General features: G+C 40.3%; 1 protein-coding gene across 1 annotated transcript in view; it reads left to right on the top strand.

The window, feature by feature from the left end:
• The window catches only part of LOC144893028 (obscurin-like protein 1), an 82231-nt gene extending 67382 nt beyond the window's left edge, over positions 1-14849 (top strand). Inside the window, exons 5-8 of the mRNA XM_078782525.1 lie at positions 2380-2673; positions 7431-7700; positions 11426-12073; positions 13797-14849. Coding sequence (XP_078638651.1) covers positions 2380-2673; positions 7431-7700; positions 11426-11436 — 575 coding nt within the window. The 3' untranslated portion in view covers positions 11437-12073; positions 13797-14849. The remainder of the gene's footprint in view (positions 1-2379; positions 2674-7430; positions 7701-11425; positions 12074-13796) is intronic.

Raw genomic sequence — 14849 nt, 5'->3', positions numbered from 1 at the left:
TAGAAAGTTACTAATTAATTTATCTACCTATTGCTAAAACAGAACCACCTTTAGAGACCATTTTTCCCCGCAGAGCAGGGGTTGGCCTTTTTCAGGCACCGTGGTCCCCTTTTTTGAAGCAATGTTTTATGGCCGGATGCCCTTCCTGCCGCCAACCCTGTTAGTCACCTCTTGCGACACACAGGGAATTACCAGTGACCTGGTACTCAATTTTCCGACATCAGAAGGATGACAGGCCGAGTCAACGCCGCTGGCATTACTTCAGCGATTGACTGGGATTCAAACCCTGGATCCTAGGATCCCAAACCAGCACCCTAACCGCTAAGCCAACACCAGGCTTACCTATTGCTAAAACAGTTAAATCAATTTCCTTCTATCTGCGCAATATTGCCTAAATCCAATGATGGTTAAATAAGACGTTCATTACTCCGATAATGAAGCACTTGGATTACTACAAGTCCATCTGAGAAGTTTTACACGCTTCGTTTCCTCAAGCACATGTAACTTCTTGAGAATAAGGCAGCAAAATATCATAGTTCAAGCTCATAAATATAATTACATCAATCCAATCCTCAGTACACGTCACTAGGTCCAACACGGAAGATTTTAGAAGATTTTTTATTTCATAATAACAGGAATGACCACACTGTGGTCACAACCTGTGAAAAAAAATCTGGGAGACACACATTTAATGCGCTGTTAATTAATTAACTCAACACCTTTCATCCATGTCACCCTCCTCGCGGTTATATCAGAATGATCAGATTATCACACGGTCATGGATTGCTTCACCACAATTAATTAATTAACTCAACACCTTTCATCCATGTCACCCTCCCCACGGTTATATCAGAATGATCTGATTGTCACACGGTCACGGATTGCTTCACCACAATTAATTAATTAACTCAACACCTTTCATCCATGTCACCCTCCCCACGGTTATATCAGAATGATCTGATTGTCACATGGTCACGGATTGCTTCACCACAATTAATTAATTAATTAACTAAACACCTTTCATCCATGTCACCCTCCCCACGGTTATATCAGAATGATCTGATTGTCACACGGTCACGGATTACTTCACCACAATTAATTAATTAACTCAACACCTTTCATCCATGTCACCCTCCCCACGGTTATATCAGAATGATCTGATTGTCACACGGTCACAGATTGCTTCACCACAATATGGGACCATTCAAAAATTACGTAACACTATTTGTTTTAGTAATCTGCGTAATGTAAAGCTTGATTATGTAACACTTGATTACCGTGTGTTCTGATGGGCATGATTAAACCTTACTATTATTCGACATATGATTACATTTTTCAGGGTCCCTCATCGTGAATAACACTCGACCCAAACAAAGCCAATGGAAATCTGACGCAACAAGCCCCGGCAGTGTATTGTGTTATAATGCAAATGCACAATGTATAATGCAAGTATACTTGATGCACGGATACACGTCATGGGATGTGACGTGCCCACGGGGGAGGAGTCTGGCATGCTGAGCCGGGGGTGAAGAACGTGCTGTTGTGAGCTCTTGGGCACAGCCTTATTATCTGAGACCCAAGTAATGATTGGTTTGCATTATACTGTAATAAACAGTTGAGCCTTTGCTGTTGTGGAGTCTTTGAAAGCGCCCAACGTGACATGTATTATCAGCAGAGACCTACAGGCCTGATATATTCGGCCCACCAGAAAACCAAGATGGCGGCCATATAATTTAATCTCGGTGCAATGGTGGGTGGAGTCAAGCAACAGACATGGGTATGGTCTAGCAGCTGTCTGACCAATGGGTGCACATTTCCAAAATCGACCCCCAACAAGATCCCCAATAACAACAACAACAACAGCAGCAGCAACTACAAAGCTCTTTAAAACCTGCAACATCAAAAATCAATTGGTTCCTGCCGAGATTTCCAAACTGATCGCAACTTATACCTCGAAAGAAAGCCATGATTGAATAAAGGGAATCTCCCAGTAATTTCTCGCACTTGGGTGAGGACTTTTAAAATCGATCGATAATTTGTCCGATATGATCCTCAACTATGAAACTTGATGCCTTTAAAAAAATTCACGCTTATTAATTATTGTTTTAAATCTTTCCTGAAATTCTAAAACATTTCTTACCGTTTTTTGTGTTGACTTTCCCTTTTCTTACCTCTTCTTACATAAGTAAAGCATTTTACTTTTTACTTATTTCTTCTTCATTTTGACAATTTACTTCTGACCTGAAAAGTGCTACGTGAAAAAATAATTGCTTATAACTTGACAAGTGATGCAAATTTATCTGGTTTGTAACTCCAATTGGTGGTTAGTTTAGTCTATTTACACCAGGTCAAGCAACTTCATTTTTTTCTCATTTTCAGCTCACAAGATAGATATCAGCCCCCCGGAGCAACCAATGTTACAAAAATCATCAGAGACATCGGCCATGCTTTCCTGGCTCCCTCCGAATCCATCGGTGGGGGTCCATGGCTACAAGGTGGAGCATAGCAAATTGGGAAGCAATAAGTGGTTCTGCTGCCATCAAGCTGAATATCTTCAGGAAACAAATACGACTGCGGTGGTTCCTGAGGACGGCGAGTACATATTTCGTGTATTTGCTGTTTACACAAATGGCCAGAGCATCTGTAAGGACATTCCAGGCTCCATCCACTTATGTGAGTTATAGATTCCATTATTATGTGAGTTATAGATTCCATTGCCATGTGAATTTTAGATTCCATTGTTATGTGAGTTAAAGTTTCCATTGTTACGTGAGTTATAGATTCCATTGTTCTGTCGGTTATAGATTCCATTGTTATGTGGGTTATAGATGCCATTGTTATGTGAGCTATCGATTCCATTGCTATGTGAGTTATAGATTCCATTGTTCTGTCGGTTATAGATTCCATTGTTATGTGGGTTATAGATGCCATTGTTATGTGAGTTATAGATTCCATTGTTATGTGAGTTATCAATTCCATTGTTATGTGAGTTATAGATTCCATTGTTATGTATTATATAATCCATTGTTATGTGAGTTATCGATTCCATTGTTATGTGAATTATAGATTCCATTGTTATGTGAGTTATAGATTCCATTGTTATGTGAGTTATCAATTCCATTGTTATGTGAGTTATCGATTCCATTGTTATGTGAATTATAGATTCCATTGCTATGTGGGTTATAGATTCCATTGTTATGTGAGTTAAAGTTTCCATTGCTATGTGAGTTATAGATTCCATTGTTCTGTCGGTTATAGATTCCATTGTTATGTGGGTTATAGATGCCATTGTTATGTGAGCTATCGATTCCATTGCTATGTGAGTTATAGATTCCATTGTTATGTGGGTTATAGATTCCATTGCTATGTGAGTTATAGATTCCATTGTTATGTGAGTTATAGATTCCATTGTTATGTGAGTTATCAATTCCATTGTTATGTGAGTTATAGATTCCATTGTTATGTATTATATAATCCATTGTTATGTGAGTTATCGATTCCATTGCTATGTGAATTATAGATTCCATTGTTATGTGAGTTATAGATTCCATTGTTATGTGAGTTATCAATTCCATTGTTATGTGAGTTATCGATTCCATTGTTATGTGAATTATAGATTCCATTGTTATGTGGTTTATAGATTCCATTGCTATGTGAGTTATAGATTCCATTGTTATGTGAGTTATCGATTCCATTGTTATGTGAATTATAGATTCCATTGCTATGTGAATTATAGATTCCATTGTTATGTGAGTTTTCAATTCCATTGTTGTGTGAGTTATCGATTCCATTGTTATGTGAATTATAGATTCCATTGTTATGTGGTTTATAGATTCCATTGCTATGTGAGTTATAGATTCCATTGTTGTATGTGTTATAGATGCCTTTGTTATATGTGTTATAGATGCCTTTGTTATGTAAATTGTAGATTCCATTGTTATGTGGGTTATCGATTCCATTGCTATGTGAGTTATATATTCCATTGTTATGTGAGTTATCAATTCCATTGATATGTGAGTTATCGATTCCATTGTTATGTGAGTTATAGATTCCATTGTTTTATGTGTTATAGATGCCATTGTTATGTGAGTTATAGATTCCATTGATATGTGAGTTATAGATTCCATTGCTATGTGAGTTATAGATTCCATTGTTTTATGTGTTATAGATGCCATTGTTATGTGAGTTATATATTCCATTGTTATGTGAGTTATCAATTCCATTGTTATGTGGGTTATCAATTCCATTGTTATGTGAGTTATATATTCCATTGTTATGTGAGTTATCAATTCCATTCTTATGGGAATTGTAGATTCCATTGTTATGTGAGTTGTAGATTCCATTGCTATGTGAGTTATAGATTCCATTGTTATATGTGTTATAGATGCCATTGTTATGTGAGTTATAGATTCCATTGTTATGTGAGTTATCAATTCCATTGTTATGTGGGTTATCAATTCCATTGCTATGTGAGTTATATATTCCATTGTTATGTGAATTATCAATTCCATTGTTATGGGGATTGTAGATTCCATTGTTATGTGAGTTATAGATTCCATTGTTATGTGAGTTATAGTTTCCATTGTTATATGTGTTATAGATGCCATTGTTATGTGAGTTATATATTCCATTGTTATGTGAGTTATCAATTCCATTGATATGTGAGTTATCGATTCCATTGTTATGTGAGTTATAGATTCCATTGCTATGTGAGTTATAGATTCCATTGTTTTATGTGTTATAGATGCCATTGTTATGTGAGTTATAGGTTCCATTGTTATGTGAGTTATCAATTCCATTGTTATGTGGGTTATCAATTCCATTGCTATGTGAGTTATATATTCCATTGTTATGTGAGTTATCAATTCCATTGTTATGTGGGTTATCAATTCCATTGCTATGTGAGTTATATATTCCATTGTTATGTGAGTTATCAATTCCATTGTTATGGGAATTGTAGATTCCATTGTTATGTGAGTTGTAGATTCCATTGCTATGTGAGTTATAGATTCCATTGTTATATGTGTTATAGATGCCATTGTTATGTGAGTTATAGATTCCATTGTTATGTGAGTTATAGTTTCCATTGTTATATGTGTTATAGATGCCATTGTTATGTGAGTTATCAATTCCATTGTTATGTGGGTTATCAATTCCATTGCTATGTGAGTTATATATTCCATTGTTATGTGAGTTATCAATTCCATTGTTATGGGGATTGTAGATTCCATTGTTATGTGAGTTGTAGATTCCATTGTTATGTGAGTTATAGTTTCCATTGTTATATGTGTTATAGATGCCATTGTTAAGAAAATTAATCATTTTCAATTACCAATCAATAATTTGCCTTAAACCTTCTAAAACTAGATTTCATTGTCTTCAACTAGAAATTGTTAAATAAGGTAACTTAATAATGTACAGTTGCACATGGAACTTACTAGTTAGATATTTGTGAAACAATCACATAATGAACATGTGCATTTAATTGTGTAAGTGATTTTTCCTGCCTTAACTACTACTGGGAAGGCAATGGCAAACCACCCAATATAACCCTTGCTAAGAAACTGCTTCCACAGCACTGATGCTCTTATCGAGTAGGAATCGGAATCAGAATCCTCAGTTATTCAGTTGTTGGTGATTTAGATTCTGGAGTGACTATATTTGTGATGAATGTTAAGATCTAGACTTTATAAAAATCAGTCCCAAGAATGCGTACTGCTTATCGTGCGCTCGCCTCACAAGTGAAAGTATAGCATGGTTTGAATAACAGACAAGGTGAAGTCTTTGTTAATTTTCCTCACTACAAATATCTGTTTACTTCCCAGTATGTAGGATCCCAGTTGTTACTTGATTGGAAGACTTGTGTTACACTTAAGGGTGGAGGAAAGGGGGGTTAGAGATTACCTTTGAAGAGATAGAACTGTATAGAATAGTATGGACCGTGTGCAAGCAGGAAGCAAATCTCGATGTAAGGATGTCGGGACCTGGTAGCTTAAGGATTTTGTTTGAATGTGCACGATACAAAGGTCATGCTTGTAATAAGATAGAGAGGGATTAAAGTTAGGGAAATGTGTGTTAAACCTCTTGTAAACATCCACTGGGCGTGCTGGGTGACATCTCTGTAGAACAGAGTTCACACCAGCCCAGAAAAACAAAGCAGAAAGCTATGGGATTCTGGCAGACAAGGAGAGAGGGGGCGGACTGAAGAGAACTGAGAAGGATTGGTGAGATTTGAGGAGGATTGGTGAGAACTGACGATTGGTGATAACTGAGGGGGATTGGTGAGATCTGAGGAGGATTGGTGAGATCTGAGGTGGATTGGTGAGATTTGAGGTGGATTGGTGAGATCTGAGGTGGATTGGTGAGATCTGAGGTGGATTGGTGAGAATTGAGGAGGATTGGTGAGAACTGCGGATAATTGAGCAGGCACAGTTCTTAAAGAATTGCGAGAAATCTGAGAGAGGAGGGGAGGGGGGGGGGGGCGGGGAGGGAGGAGGAGCCTCGAGGTGTGTGAGGGAGTAACCAATCAGTACACAGAGAAGCACTCGATTGAGTGAGGAGAATGAACAGTGAGAGAGAGAATGAACAGTGCGCTGTGGAGCTCGCATTTTTGGAGGGGAGAAGTGTGGAGTTCCAGGGAGATTGATCTAGCAAAGAAGGAGGAGTGATTTAAGGAGGTCATCCTGCCCACCTGCTTTGGCCCTGGAGCCGTTCTCATCTTCCCTCCCTTGCCAGTTAATCGTTCTGCTTCTTCACCTAGCCTTTTCGTCCTGCTGTCTTTGCATCACCTTTCACCTCATCATGCCCACCCCCCGCTGCCACCACAGATAAGTCAGCTGGTTGTGTCCCTCACACCAGCTGTGCTTGTAACTGTGGTAGTGTGCTTGTGAGAGGCGCCTTCCATTTTATTGGATTTATTTTACCTCCTTGTTCACCTCATTGCATAGAGTTGTTATTAAATTCATTTTCTCTGGATGTGTTTTGGGAATAACCCCGTTTGGTTATAAAAGCTAGAAGGTCCTTGTGATTCTCCCCAGCCATGCGCGTGAGCTTATAGCGCAATAATTTGGAACACCTCGGAGTTATAACCCGTTTCGGTCAATCCATTCAAGGGGCGGTGTTAACCAGCCTGTGAACACGACAATATGTATGTGTATGCATGTACTGTATGTGTTGATGTATGTGTGTATGCATGCATGTATGCATGTATGTGTGTTTATATGTATGTATGTATGTATGCATGTATGTATGTATGTGTGTATGTATGTGTGTATGTATGTATGTGTATAATAGCTGCATTGCCTTTGAGTCTTCATTTGATGATGGACATTTAACCAGAGATCAAATCAGACTTTTTTTAGCCTACTTTTCAGAATATCATTGAAGTGTCAAGATTACACAAATAAATGTTTGCTGCCTTCTTTCCACAGTGTCGCAAGCCAAATTTACACGTGGCCTTGAAGATATATTGTTACCAGAGGGGGAAGAAGCCACATTTAGTGTGGAGCTTATGAACCCCATGAAAGGCCATTGGCTGCTCAATGGTCAAAAAGAAATTGCCAGTGAAGGCCGCTTTAAGATAAAGCAAGATGGTGGAACACACTACCTGTCCATTAGCAAAGTAGAGAGGGAGGATGATCAGATGAAGGTGAAGTTTGTCTGTCGAACAGAAGAAAGTGCTGCGGATCTCCATGTTCAAGGTGCCTGCCCTCCATTTTTATGAGACATCAGTTGTTCATATATATTTTTTCTATGAATACAAATGTGATTGCTGTTTTAATCTGCTAAATAATTACATATTAAATATGCTTCTGCTCAAATGCATTGATAAAATGTGGAAACTTTGGATTTCAGTCTCAATTAAATGATTGCCACTCAAGTATCACATCTCCAAACTTTATACCATTTCGTTTTTCTCTTACCTGACTCGTGTTGAACTTTACCTACTTAATCTCATCCTATATGCAATGCCCCATATATCAAAGACTTCCCACGAATATGATCTGAACTTCCAACCCATGTAGGAAAATGTTCGGAGAACGCTTGGATTGGGAAGAGGGTCAGAGAGCGGTATTCAGGATTGCAAAGCAGATAGCGAAAGAGAGGTGTGATGTGATGGGGGTGAGTTGCTTGAAGGATGAAGTGGGACAAATCGTTGTGGACCCAGATGGAATTAAAGGAAGATGGAAAAGATATATGGAAATGCTGTTGAATACAGAGAATGAATGGGATGGCAACATAGAGAGTAACCCAGTTTTAGGGCCGGCAGAGAAGATAACTGAGAAGGAAGTTGAGGAAGCGATAAAAGCAATAAAAACCACCTTTAGAGGCCATTTTCCCCGCAAAGCGGGGGTTGGCCTTTTTCGGGCACCGTGGTTGTTGTTGTTTTTTGTTGGTCCCCTTTTTGAAGCAATGTTTTACGGCCGGATGCCCTTCCTGCCGCCAACCCTGTTTGTCGCCTTTTACGACAAACGATACGAAGCGATAAAAGCAATGAAGAGTAGAAAAGCGGGAGGGCCGACGGGAGTTGTGGGAGATATGTTGAAGGCAGCAGGAAGTTGGGGTGTGAAGAGAATGACAGAGATCTGTAATCTGGTGGTGAAAGAAGGCCGCATTCCAGTGGATTTGGAACTGAGTACCCTCGTCCCTTTATACAAGGGGAAAGGTGACCCTCTGGAGTGTGGCTCGTACCGAGCGATAAAGTTATTGGAGCATGGAATTAAGGTATTGGAAAGGGTGTTGGAGAGGAGGATAAGGAAGAAGGTGAAGATCGACGAAATGCAGTTTGGATTTATGCCAGGAAGAGGAACGACAGACACGCTCTTTATTGTGAGGCAGTTGCAGGAGAAGTACATGGAGAAGAGGAAGAAGTTGTTTCTTGGGTTTGTTGATCTGGAGAAAGCATTCGATAGGGTTCCACGCGAAGTATTGACATGGGCATTGAGGAAGTTAGGAGTGGAGGAATGGTTGATCAGAGTAGTGATGGCAATGTACAAAAGAGCGCGCACAGCTGTAAGGATGAAGGACGGGAACAGTTGTGAGTTTGAGGTGAAGGTGGGAGTGCATCAGGGGTTGGTAATAAGTCCACTACTATTTGTCGCTGTGATGGAGGTGCTGGCTCAGAACGTAAAGGAGGGTTTACCGTGGGAGTTGTTGTATGCAGATGATCTGGTGTTGATTGCGGAAAGTATGGATGGACTGAAGGAAAAGATGAACAAGTGGAAGGAATGTATCGAAACAAAAGGTCTGAAGGTGAATATCGGAAAGATGAAGGTGATAGCAAGTGGTAAAGCATGTGGTGAGGTGGAAAGAACTGGGAAGTGGCCATGTGCTGTGTGCAGGAAGGGTGTCGGAGTGAAGTCCATTCCATGTACAATGTGCGCTGAGTGGGTTCATCAAAAATGTAGTGGTCTGAGAGGGTCATTAACCAGTGTGGCAGCTACATTCAAATGTAAGGTGTGCACAGAGGGAACTGCAGATGGAGGAAATGTTGAGTTGGGTCTTGGAGACGGCGTGAAGCTGGAAGGTGTGAAAACATTTTTCTACCTCGGAGACATGCTGAATGGAGAAGGTGGATCAGACTCGGCAACGGTTGCTAGAGTGAGATGTGCATGGAAGAAGTTTCGGGAACTGAGTGGTGTGCTGATGAGGAGGGGAGTGTTGTTGAAGCTGAAGGGAAAGGTGTATGCTGCATGTGTGAGAAGTGTTATGATTTATGGGAGTGAGACATGGGTAATGAACGTAGTGCAGCAACGAAGGCTGGAAAGGGTGGAAATGCAAATGGTTCGGTGGATGTGTGGAGTATCGTTGAGAGAGAGGAAGACAAATGATGAATTGCGAAAGATGATGGGAACAGAGCCTGTGATTGATGCTGTGAAGAGGAACAGGTTGAGATAGTTTGGTCATGTGTTGAGGAAGGATGAAAGTGACTGGTTGAGAAGAGTTATGGAAATGAATGTAGAAGGAAGTAGAGGACGGGGAAGACCGTGAAAGACTTGGCTAAAGATGGTGGAAGAAGAAATGCGGGCAAGGGGGTTAACAAGGAGAGATGCAGAAAATAGGGCAAAATGGAGAAGATTGTCATAGGGACCGCAAGGCTAACCCCCGCTCAAGCAGGGAAAATGGCCTTAAAATGCATGTTGTTGTTGTTGTTGTTGTTGTTGTTTCAACTATCCAAAATAGAATCACTTTAAAAATTCTACTCGCTGGATCCGGATCTGGATCTTCACAAAAATCGAACCAATTCCTCCTTGTCACACACACAACATGTCCAACAAGTTTCGTCCAAATTCATCCATAATTTTTTGCGATATCCTGCTATGTATCGTTTTTAGCCCCATCACTCAATGGTGAAGAATCACTTTAAAACTTAAATAATTATCATATCCGAATTCATATTCAGATCTTCACCAAAATCGAATCGATTAGTCCTTGTCAGACACCCAACCGGTCCACCAAGTTTCGTCCAAATCCATCCAGAACTTTTTGAGATATCCTGCTGTGTATCGTTTTTGGCCCGATCTCCCAATGGTGAAGATTTACGTAAAAAATTATTGTAGCCGGATCCGAATCCGGATCTTCACCAAAATCTAATCATTTCGTCCTTGTCACACATGCTCGCTCGCTGCCAAATTTCGTCCGAATCCGTCCACAACCCTTTGAGATATATATATAAAAAATAACCACCTTTAGAGGCCATTTTTCCCCGCAAAGCGGGGGTTGGCCTTTTTCGGGAACCGTGGTTGTTGTTGTTTTTTTGGTCCCCTTTTTGAAGCAATGTTTTACGGCCGGATGCCCTTCCTGACGCCAACCCTTTTTGACGCCTTTTAACGACAAACAGGGAATTACCAGTGAACTGGTACTCAATTAGCCGACCTCGGAAGGATGACAGGCTGAGTCAACCCCCCTGGCGTTAATTCAGCGATCGACCGAGATTCGAACCCAGGATCCTAGGATCCCAAGCCGGCACCCTAGCCGCTAGCCCAACACCAGGGTTGAGATATCTTGTTCACAATCGGACAGACAAACAGACAGAGAAACAGACAGACAGACAGACAGACAGACAGGGGTGAAAACATAACCTCCATCCACCTTTGGTGGTGGAGGTAAACAGAAATGGTCATAACCTCCGTCCATCAATGAAACCGATTCTCTGTAATATTAATTATTTATCAATAATTAATCATTGGCATCCTTACCTGTTGCTCCTCTGATGCAGAAAAGGAGTTTTGTTGTTTTATGCAGATTTTGATCATTTTGATGCAAAGTGATGTTGAAATTCCAATATTGTCAACATTTTCACAATAGTTCAGATGAGTACACCTTAACGATTATAATATTTTGATGTTTTCAACGATTACTTTGTACTGATCCTTTTTTTACATCTTCTATTCTCTTTCCTCTACATGTTTTATGGCAATCCCAGCTGTGCCCTAGACGTTACAGCTTTTAGAAGACCACAAATCAGAGTTGACAGTCACAGCAGGAGAACCCGTGATCCTGATCTGTCAGACATCCACTCGTAATTGCTTTGCGAAGTGGTTACGTGACGGACAGGATCTGATAATTCGGCGGAAAATGGATGAAGATTTAATAGAGTTTGTCGACAATAAGAAGACAACTCCCCAAGATGACATTTCATCAGGAGAAATTCCAGATAGGAAAACGAGAACTGATGGGATTGCAGAAAAGAGAGAAGATGATGAGAATCTGGAACAGATGGACCATGGAAACAACATTGATGACAAGGTACCTGGTAAGACGGAAATGTTACGAAGCAAATGCATTCCAGAGAATGAGAAGGAAGAAAATTGGAATGAACCGAGGACCAATGAAATTGTGGAAGAGGAGGTGGAAACAGATGTAACGGGAATGGACATTCCAAAGAGAAACAACACAGTGGAAGGAATCCAGAAAGGTGAGAAAGAAGTGACAATGGATGAAGACGAGTTTTTGATGGACGCCCAAGACTGCATCCGACGACTAATCATTCAGAAATCACGACTGGAACATTCTGGAATCTACCAATGCTCCACAAGAGATGATGTCATTACTTTCAAGCTGGTTGTGGAAGGTTTGTTTGCAACTGTTCTACTAACAACTAGGAAGTTTTAGGTCTTGCTCTTTGTCATTTATCCACAAATCAGAACACGTAGAAAGTTGCTTTTGTTGCTCATGAACGATGTTTTGAGCCCAGCGTTGTAGAATTGTGTAGTATCGTTATTTTCTTGAAGCTTGTGATTAGGAATGGTAGTTAATTTTCAAAGTGTCCCTGTGTTGTCCTAGTGGTATAAATTTTGTCTTTGTCTGCTCATATAAGTGTTTTTTTATTTTGTATTGATGTTGTCTTTTTATCCTCAAAACCAGTTGAATCTGTGGCATACAAACTGTTTGAGCATCTGACGCATGGAAATGCCTGAATTATTCCAGTTCATCTGGATGTTAACTGATAAAAGTACTGACATAGGAGAGAATATTTGGGGTCTTCCTGCCTGGAATGTGAATTACAGGTAAATATGCATTCTATCCAGCTTTGAGAGGAAGACTGGGAGAGAATCATGAAATAAAATAAAAACTTTCTGTGGACAAATATTGCTGATGAAGGGTGCAAAACGTGACACTGAGGTTAATCAGACATGACATGACATCAGAAACTCACCCATTGGCTGTCTGGATCAGCTTGCAAACCGATGAGCTTCCTCACAATCATCAGCAAGGTCACGGAATCCACAATCGCAGTTGATGTGAAATCCTTCCTTTTCTCCAGGTGCCTCATCTCACACCATCAGTTCGGATTCAGAAATGGTCACTCTGCCTTGAACATGCTGCTCCTTCTCTCCCAACAATGGATGGAGGTCCTCAATATCAGACATGAGATCAGGGCTGTCTCTCTGGACATATTTCAAACTGTCTCTGGAAAGTCTCTCTGGAAAGCTGGAGCTTTCAACACAGTCCATCTACTTTCTCAACAAACCAAAGTCTTCAAGATCATTGGTGATTAATCTTGCACTGAAGCTGAGTCGATCACTTCAGTAGTCTTGTATCCTTTCTGGTCTTGCACCCTCTGCCCTCTCCGCATGGTTTGTTCCCCTCTCCCAGGTATCTATGGGATGGACGGGGTCCACCAGCAGCCTTCTCCTAGTGAAACTTCCAAAATACAGAATCACTGCTCACCTCCACTCATGTGTTCCTCTTTTTTCCACCTGTGAAACCAACTTCCACATTCTCTTCCATGTCATTCTTCCCTCCAGGTCTTCAAGACAGCTGTTCACCACCATCTCAAACCACCCCCGTCCAAAACCTTGATCTTTTCTACACCAATTAGAATTAAACCATCCCTTACCACTCCCAACATTTTGCTTCTGTATCCATCTTGTCCACCTCTTGCGATCTCCAATACGTTACATCATTACCTGCATCTCCTCTTTATCCATTCCCTTCTGCTCTTGGCATTTCCCTCCCTTCTCCTTCTGTTGTTCCTTTTGTTATGTTGCGTCCTGATCGTAATTGAAAATTTCCTTCCGGGGTGGTAATTTAATTGATAATTTAATTCTCTTCCTGGTATTGGCTATTTTGCTGAAGAACAATCCCACGCAGATGTATGCAGTGGTACGGTAGCTCTGATTCGCTCATGCCTATAGCAGGTGGAGTCTAGGCCACTGTTTAGATAGCAGAGCCTTGTTAAAATCTATATATTAAATAAATATGAATATATTGATAATATGAAAGTAATATAACATACAAAGATTATATCATTACATACCTCCTCTTTAAACTAACACTTACGTGTTGTTCAGCCCCTCCAGACAAGTTTATGTATGAAGGTGATGCTGATATCCAGCGAGACCTTCATTTGATTGCCGGAGAGCACCTGGAGCTCACCTGCCAGGTGTGTCGGCCTGGGGTTCCTGTAAAGTGGTTTCATGGTGGAGAGGAACTTTTGGTTCGATTTTCGATTCATCGGTCGATAAGAACTTCTTCCAGTCTTCAGTAGTCCACTGGCAGTGCTACATGGCCCAGGCAAGCCTCTTTTTCTTATTTTGCCATCTTAGCAATGGCTTTCTTACTGCCACTTGACCTGTCAAACCTGCAGCTCGAAGTCTTCTCTTCACAGTTGAAATTGAGACTTGCTTACTTCGACCAGTGGTAAGCTGTGTTTGAAGCTGTTAGCCTGTGAGCCGCCTATCACGCAAGCTGTTGACTCTCAGAAACTTGTCTTCTGATTCTGTTGTGGCTTTGGGTCTGCCAGACCTCTTCCTGTCAGAGTTTCCTCCAGTTTCCAATATGCTACTTCCTGCAGTGCAATATTGTCCAAATAATGCTTCAGAGGGTGTAATAACAGTCTGTTCCAATACTGCTTTTATACAGACAGGTGGTTTGTAATCAAGTAATCAGCAGAGGTTGGGACACCTGTAGGAATTGTTTGCATCAACTTTCAAGGCTTAATTTACTTACATTGCTGCAGAACAGCTGTAAGTTGTTGACCCATTACTTGTTCCTTGAAGAAGGCCTTTTTTTTTTTACAATATAACTGTGCAATTTACATTATTTTCCGGTTTTTGCGAACCTAGACTTTTTTTTAAACCTCGAGCAGTTTACTGCTTACCTTTGTACCATTTCAGGTTATTCACGGACATTAAACTGCGTAAATTTCAATAAAAACTGGAAAAATTGAGGTATTCTAAAACTTTTGACCGGTTGTGTACAAAATGAAATTTTTTAACGTATTTAAAGTGTACGTGCACTTCAATTATTAAAGAGCAGGTTGGACAAACATTGGTTCTTCTCTCATCTAATGTTACCCTGATTTCCCAACAAACATGCATTTCACAATAAATTACCTTATGTTC

The sequence above is a fragment of the Myxine glutinosa genome, chromosome 7 (genome assembly GCF_964187855.1).
Source record: "Myxine glutinosa chromosome 7, kmMyxGlut1.1, whole genome shotgun sequence".
Lineage (NCBI taxonomy): Eukaryota > Metazoa > Chordata > Myxini > Myxiniformes > Myxinidae > Myxine > Myxine glutinosa.
This window is presented reverse-complemented; position numbering and strand designations above follow the sequence as displayed.